Source organism: Panthera tigris, chromosome X (assembly GCF_018350195.1).
Source record: "Panthera tigris isolate Pti1 chromosome X, P.tigris_Pti1_mat1.1, whole genome shotgun sequence".
Lineage (NCBI taxonomy): Eukaryota > Metazoa > Chordata > Mammalia > Carnivora > Felidae > Panthera > Panthera tigris.
The window spans coordinates 10,316,494-10,324,478 of record NC_056677.1 but is presented as its reverse complement, the minus strand read 5'-3'; the positions used below and the strand labels follow the sequence as shown (position 1 = coordinate 10,324,478).

The 7,985-nt window shown below is 48.4% G+C and overlaps 1 protein-coding gene across 7 annotated transcripts in view; it reads right to left on the bottom strand.

The window, feature by feature from the left end:
• Nucleotides 1–95: 95 nt before the first annotated feature.
• Nucleotides 96–7,985, bottom strand: part of OFD1 (OFD1 centriole and centriolar satellite protein) — a 42,171-nt gene continuing 34,281 nt past the window's right edge. For 4 of the 7 annotated variants that reach the window (XM_042973799.1, XM_042973798.1, XM_042973800.1 and 1 more), the window contains 4 exons: nucleotides 7,468–7,587; nucleotides 4,191–4,348; nucleotides 1,373–1,525; nucleotides 529–858 (listed from right to left, as the gene is read on the bottom strand). In XM_042973799.1, coding sequence (XP_042829733.1) covers nucleotides 691–858; nucleotides 1,373–1,525; nucleotides 4,191–4,348; nucleotides 7,468–7,587 — 599 coding nt within the window. In that variant the 3' untranslated portion in view covers nucleotides 529–690. Of the gene's footprint in view, nucleotides 157–406; nucleotides 495–528; nucleotides 859–1,372; nucleotides 1,526–4,190; nucleotides 4,349–5,302; nucleotides 6,496–7,467; nucleotides 7,588–7,985 lie in introns of those variants that run through there. The other 3 variants (XM_042973795.1, XM_042973797.1, XR_006213353.1) reach the window with 3 other exon arrangements.

Here is a 7,985-nt window from a genome sequence, read left to right as displayed (position 1 = left end):
CAGCTCCTTCTAGCGTCATACAAAGCCTGAAGAGGTGTTGCCAGACTAGATGATTTTTCGTTTATAACCCAAATAAAATTATGAAAAACACAATCACATGGGATTTCACGTAAGATTTTTATTGAGGATTTTGTGTCGTTACAGAAAATCAACAGGGGCGCCTGGGTGGCGCAGTCGGTTAAGCGTCCGACTTCAGCCAGGTCACGATCTCGCAGTCCGTGAGTTCGAGCCCCGCGTCAGGCTCTGGGCTGATGGCTCGGAGGCTGGAGCCTGTTTCCCATTCTGTGTCTCCCTCTCTCTCTGCCCCTCCCCCGTTCATGCTCTGTCTCTCTCTGTCCCAAAAATAAATTAAAAACGTTGAAAAAAAAATTAAAAAAAAAAAAAAAAAAAAAAAAAAATCAACAGGCCTCAAGTCACATTACATGGGTAAGGCAGTCAGCAGCAAACATGGTTACCAGAAGTCATCTGGCCCTTCGGGAGAAAAGCCTGTGAAACTAAAGGAAAAATAAAATATTTTTATTAAATTTTTGTTAAATTTATTCAGGGATCTTTATCATGTTCTCATTCTTTCCCTGTGGGCTTTGTGCCCTTGCTTACTATTTATTTCAGAACCAATTTCACAAATTAAAAGATGCTGTATGTTTTTTTTTTTTTTTTTTTTTTGAAGTCCCTAAATTTTGATTGTTTCACTCATTTCTCACAGACAGACTCAAACATCTGAACACTTCCCTTGGCTGACACAAGCCCCCACGCGATGGTTTGTGCAGGCAACGTCACGTTGGGGGAACCATACCTTTCGTCTTTGTTGCTAGATGGCAGTGTTTCCACTTGGGAGCCTTCTCTCACCACCTTTGAACTCTGATACCAAGAGGGAAAAAGAATTTTGAAATTACACATGTAGGAATTTTATTCAATACTTTGATGTCTCTAACAACTCTGAGATAAAGGTCATTTAAGAAACTGAAAAAGAGGTGACTTCTAAACATCAAATTTAGTAGGTGTATCAAAATAAACCACCTGCTACCCATTCTCAACACCCAGTGTCTGAGACTTAAGTATTTAGGTCTCAGAGAGCACTAATGCATTTTTTATTCATGAATACACCTTTCATTTTTTCTTTCTTGTTCTTCAAATAATGAGACACAGGTCAACTTTTATCAAATTTGACACATCGAGATCTCTTCCATCTTTACCCAAACAAAAGTGATGAAATTTGGCCAAGAGATTCAAGGCTCTATTTGAACTTTGCATCTTCTACGCCTCTACTTTTGGTCTCCGACGGAGAAGGCAGATTCTCGTCCTAAGGTCTTCAAACAAACCAAAGCATCCCCCGGCACCCCTTCCACAGACGGCCGGTCCAAAGCATCAGCACCTTATCTGCAGACTCCTGGTCTTGATGTTGCTGAAGAATTCTCATGTACTTCTCTAAAGGATTTTCACCACAGACAGGCTGGTCTTTCGTTTCTTCAACAGTCATTTCCATTTCTTTTTCCATTTCAATCTTCAATGATTCTTCAATCATCCTCTGTGGAATACATAGGCACCAGCATAGGAAACACAAATACATCACAACAACTTTTAAACGTTTAAAAATGCATAGTAATATAATCCTGATCCTTTAAGTACAACCTGCATGCCAAAGAACAATTTCCTTAACTGAAGTCATTGCCATGCAAGAGAAATCAAACAAGCCATCTCAATGAAGGAGGGGATTAATTCGCCTCACGTGTCCTGTGCTTTAGGCCAAATTAACCAGGAGTCCAAGAACATCCATATGGAAGATTTCAAGAAGACTCAGCAAGCGTGTAAAGTGACAAGAGTAATCCACACGCCTGGAACCACAATCAGGACCAAGAAGGCCAGAACAAACCCAGAGGAAGGAGGAGGACGAGGGAGCCCCAGGAAGGCACCGGTGACCAGCAGTCACTTCCCCTGGGTTACTCTCATCCCACCTAGCTGACCTCGGAAGCTTTCTTTAAACCCCATTTAAAAAAGGCAAGATCTAGGGGCGCCTGGGTGGCTCGGTGGGTTAAAGCGTCTGACTCTTGGCTTTGGCTCAGGTCATGATCTCATGGGAGTTCAAGTCCCGAGGTGGGCTCTGTGCCGGCAGTGCAGAGCCTGCTTGGGCTTCTGGCTCTCTGCCCCTCCTCCCCTGCTCATGGGCGTGTCCTCTCTCCCTCCCACCCTCTCTCACAAATAAACTTTATTTATGGCTTATTTCCAGGACCAGAGGAGAATGCATGCCAATGAGCTCGTAAAAGCTCCTCTTTGTTGTGAAACTCCTAAGGTCTATGTTATACACAACCTCTCTCAGTCTTTTAAAGGAAAGGAGAAGATTGGGACGCCTAAAGCAGGCTTTTAGTAATACTAAACCTACTAATACTAAGATTTGTATGGAACCGTAAAAGACCCAATAGCCAAAAACAATCTTAAACAGCAAAGCCGGAGGTATCACAATCCCACATTTCAAGATAGACTATGAAGCTGTAGTAATCCAAACGGTATGGCACTGGCACAAACAGACACACCGATTAATGGAACAGAATAGAAAGCCCCAAAATAAACGCACACTAATATGGTCAATTAATCTACAACAGAAGAGGCAAGAATATACAGTAGGGAAAAGACAGTCTCTTCAATAAATGGTGCTGGGGAAATTGGACCACATTATTATGTTTATTTTGAGAGGGGGGGGCAGGCAGAGACAGAGTACGAGTGGCGGAGGGGCAGAGAGAGAGAGAGAGAGAGAGAGAGAGAGAGAGAGAGAGAGAGAGACACACACACACACACACACACACACACACACACACACGCACAGAATCTGTAACAGGCTCCAGGCTCTGAGCTGTCAGCATAGAGCTCGGTGCGGGGCTTGAACCCTGAGCATGAGATCATGACCTGAGTCGAAGTCGGATGCTCAACCGACTGAGCCACCCAGGTGCGCCTGGACCACATTCTTAAAAACAAGCTCAAAAAGATTCAAGACATCAAGGTGAGAACTGAAACCATAAAACTCCTAGAAGAAAGCATAGGTAGTCATCAGACATTGGCCTTTGACATTTTCCTAGATAGATCTCCTGAGGCAAGGGAAACAAAAGCAACAATAAACCATTGGGACTACATCAAGATACAAGTTTCAGCACAGCAAAGGAAACCATCAACAAAATGAAACAACAACCTGCCGAATGAGAGAACATTTTTGTAAGTGATATATCCAATGAAAGGTTATCCAAAATATATGGAGAACTTACACAATACCAAAACAGGAAAAAAACAAAACCCCAAACAATCCAATCAAAAATGGGCAGAAGACCTGAATAAACATTTTTCCAAATACATTCAGATGACCAGCAGAGATATGAAAATATGCTCAACATCAATCATCAGGAAAATGCAAATCAAAGCAACCAGATAGGACGTCACACCCATCAGAATGGCCAAAATTGAAAAGGCAAGAAACAACCAACCCACGCTGGCGAGGATGTGGAGGAGTCATCACTGGTGCAGCCACTCTGAGGAACAGAATGAAGGTTCCTCAAAAGATTGAGAATACCATTACCACAGGATCCAGTGAATCCGTAACCGGGTCTTTATACAAAAAAGCCCCAAAACGTTCATTTGATAAGATATATGCACCTCTCTGTTTACAGCAACTTGATTTACCATGGCCAAGATATGGAAGCAACTGACCGTCCGTCCAAAGACGAATGGATAAAAGAAATGTAGTATAATATATACAGACAACGGAGTGTTAGTCATAGAAAGGAGGAGATCTTGGCATTTGCGACAAAAGATGGACCTAGAGGGTAGGAGGCTAAGTGAAGTCAGAGAAAGATACCCCATGATTTCACTTCTATGTGCCATCTAAAAAACAAACCAAAAACACCCAGGCTCAAATACAGAAGACTGGTGCTTGCCAGCAGGATAGGTGGGTGGCGGATGGGTGAAATAAAGGGGGTTGAGAGGTACAAACGTCCAGTTATAAGTTACAGAGACGTCAAGTACTGCATAGACAACACAGTCCGTAATACTGCAAGAATGTTGGATGGTAGAAAACCAAAACCAGACAAAGTTGCCGCCACTCCTAGGACTTTGGGACACAGCAAGGACCTCCCTCCCTGAGAGCAAGGGACTCAGGAAGGGCACCGTGCCAACGCCGGTACAGAGAATTGGGTTGCACTGATCGTTACCCGCTCTTGATCCAGCTTCTCTAGTTCTCTTCGTTCCCTTTCTAAAGCTTCTTGCAGTTCACTCTTCCTTATGTCTTCTCTTTGCTTTTGTTCTGTCATGTGCTGTTCCCATATTTTTTCTTCTTCCTTCTGTTCTCCCATTGGTTTCTGATCTACACCTGATGGGACAGAAAATAAAGAGCAAGTCGTTTCCAGCATCAGATTTTTCAGATGTAAGCAGGACTGCTTCGCAGGGGCCCTTCCCAAGCCTCAGGAAGAATCTGCCGGGTTCTCAGAGGGCTCTTGGCCTGTTCCATCTGTGAGCCCCCAAACCCACTCCGAGCACCGCACCCCGCCTTTACTTGGCTGAGATGCAGATAAGCCACCCTGACCACGATGACTTTAGCTGCCTCCCACGCCCCCCCATCACATCTTCTCCCCGTCTTTGCCCACCTCCTCACTGCTTCCCCAGGCAAGCCCTACCTTTCCACTTCTGCCTCTGGTTAGGAGCCTCCCCCATCTCTAGGATTCAGACTTAACCGTTAGTCCCTATTCATTTACACAGCCCCCACCCCCCCCCCTTTTTTTTTTTTAAGTGTACTTATTTGAGAGACAGAACGCAAACGTGTGTGTGCACAAGTGGGGAAGGGTCAGAGAGAAGGGGAGAGACAGAATCCCAAGCAGACTCTGTGCGGTTAGGACAGAGCCCCACGTGGGCTCAAACCCACACAGGAGATCATGACCAGAGCGGAAACCCAGAGTCGGATACTTACCTGATTGAGCCCCGCCCCCCAGGCGCCCAGACACAGCCCTCTTGTAACTCCCCGCCTTGCTCCCGTGCAGGGGTGCTGCAGTCTCTCCTGCACCTCCCATGGGACACCACCACACCCTCCCCCTGGTCTAGCCAAGTAACTGCCGCCGCCCACCTCCGCCGGGCGGATCCCCCACCTTTCCCACACCTCCCTCTCCGGTCCTGACCTCTCTCCATGTTTGCTCACACCCATGTTTCTACCGGGCTCCCTGCCATCGACACAGGAGATCCTGCAGCCCTGGCTTCCTAGCTGAACTCCTCATCCTTGTCCCTGGAGTCATGCTCTTGGCCACACCACGTCCACTCGGTCACCAGGGCTTACACTTTCCTCTTCCTCCTCCTGCTGTTCAGGTCCTCATCACCGTTCACCCGGGTGGCCGACATCACTTGGTCGAGGGTCTCCGTGACCAAGGTCTCTCCAGGCCTCCAGGCAGCCCACCTTCACCTGCGTGAGCACCAGTCACTTCCGGATGTGCTGTGCACATGCTCCGCTCCGGTGGAATCCAAACCCGTGGCGGTCGAGTGCCAAACTGCCTTTTCCCTTCCTGCCTGACCTCCTGGATCACCTGAACGTTCACGTCCGAAACCTCCCGTCTAGGCGCCGGCACGCACACGGGTGCCCGAGTACAGCGCCGTCTGCCCTGCTACCCGCTCGCACGTCCTCCTCAAGCGGATGTGCTCCCTTCCCCCAAGCCCCACCCAGGATGCCAGCCCTCACCTGAATGCCACATCTTCTGTGAGCTCCTCATTCCTACAGTGACAAGTGGCCACTTCAGCGCCATATTCACACAGTACCTTGTCCCTGCCTTGTCAAGACCCATAAGCACCCGTCTCCCTACTTCTGTCCCTTCCGGCCAAGGTCCGGGTTTGAATCGCCTGTTCTCTAGGCTGCCAACACACGTCCCCACGCCTCACGTGTTTAACTTGGTCTCAGTTCCACAGAGGACTACGCTGACCTCTCTCCTCCAGCTCCGGTCCAGAACCTCAGCTTTCCCAGCAAGGCTAACACACAGACAAGCACAGATTCACGACGGGACTTCCAGCCTCGTGGCTGTGCTCTAGTCACCAACCAAAAGTTAGCGTCTCCCACAGGAGAGCGGCAGCAGTCTCCACTTGATCCTGGTCATGAAATTCGAACCCCAGAGGCGGCCGCCGGCCACTTGCACAGGCAGAAACGCAGCCTCCTCGCTGGAGGCACGTCACTCGTACGGAGTGGCGACCTCAGGGCGAGGATGCCGTTTGGGGGAAGATTTCAAGAGACAATGAGGAAAGGGCTCCTTCGCTGCGAGGTGTACTTGGTGGCTCCAGAGTGGCAGAGGGAAACCTCTTCAGATGGAAGAGCCAAGAAAAGCACGGTTTCCACTGGCACAAAGATAGTAAGTTTTAGGCTTTACCTCTCTTGGCGCCCAGACGAAGACGTGAAACAACAACAGATCTGAGAGTTCCTCAACGATCAAAACGTAACCCCATCGTTTAATAGTAATTTAAGAAGCCATTTATTGTAACGTACAGTACCTGTCAGAAACAGAAGGCCTGTCAACTCAGTTCGTGTCCCTTATTCTATTGCATTATTTCTATTCTCTACTCACTCCAGTGTCTGCCCATCAGAGCTGCTCTAGGGCACCACTGTCCCCATCAGCTTCCTATCGGATGCCATCAGCCATGGCCTGCTGACTGTCCTGCTAGAAGCTGCATGAAGCAGGGGCAGCTTCCAGAAAAGCATCCAATATGCAAAAGGCTCTTGATTGAGTCTGAGTGAGCACTTTCCAGAAATGACTTGCTCTGGAATCAGCAAAAACCAACCCTCTTGCTCCTTTCAGTGATTCCTCATATTCTCAACTGCGCCTGAAACCAACAGACTGGTTTCAAGCAGCATCCCATGGGTTTTAGGGATGATGCTCTGCCGATGTTTGGGAAGGACCCACGGGTGGTTTTACTTGAGGCATTTCCTTTCACCTCTGAGGCTAAAACACTCTGGTTCAAGGAGAAAAGGACACGCCTGTCGGCTGAGCCCTGGGGCAGAGCTCAAATGTCTCCACTGGGGAGGGAAGCAGGCGGTCTGGAGAAGGGAAGAGGAAAGACCAGGTGGGCCAGGCCAGACAAGTCTGATACCCAGTTCTCCTCCAATGTCATCAGCTTCCCTGAAGATTGAAGTAGATCAACTTTAAAAAAAGAAAAACCTTTATGTATTTTGAGAGAGAGAGTGTGAGGTGAGGGACGATGCAGGGGGACCAGAGAATGCCAAGCAGGCTCCAGTTTTCAGAGCAGACCCCGATGCAGAGCTGGAACCCACAAAGCATGACATCGTGACCCAGGTGGGAATCAAGAGTCAGACGCTCAACCTACTGAGACCCCCCAGGCGCCCCGGGAAGGTTTTTCTTGTCCGACTTTAATGCATGGAAGAAGCAAATAACTAGAAAACGAAGTAGTATTAACTATCACTAACTCGTTAATTTATTTTGTGAGTACAAACAAAGCAAAACTTACCGGGGTGGCAGCAAGCGAGAGGTCCGGCAGACACCGCGGCGGCGGTGGCACCCACGTGAGGCACGTCGCCAGCAGGATGGAGGCCGTCCACCTCAAACTGCCTCGGCGTGCTCCCTGCATCTGCAAGAGGTGTGAACGCGAGTCCTCAGGAACCACAGCGAGGGAAGGGCGTGCGGCGCGGTGGGGGAACCGCTCGCTCCCGAGCATCAAGTCTCGGCCAGAGCAGCCGGGCCAGCTCTAGAGTCTGCATCACAGCCGCCTGTCTGCCCGTGTTCACGTCTGCAAGTGTTCTTTAGCTTTGAGAATCACGTTCATTCACACGATCCAATCCGTCACCCAACAGGAAAATCAGCTGAGTCCCAGAACTCACCTGGTTGCTGCTAATCGTTTGAACTGTATTTAAAATCATGATTTAACGAGCCTAACAAGGGGGAGTCACAGGGATTTTGAGAAGTTTACTAAGCCATTTAAATGTTCAAAATATTCTACCTTTCACACTTAGCGATGAAGCTCACGAA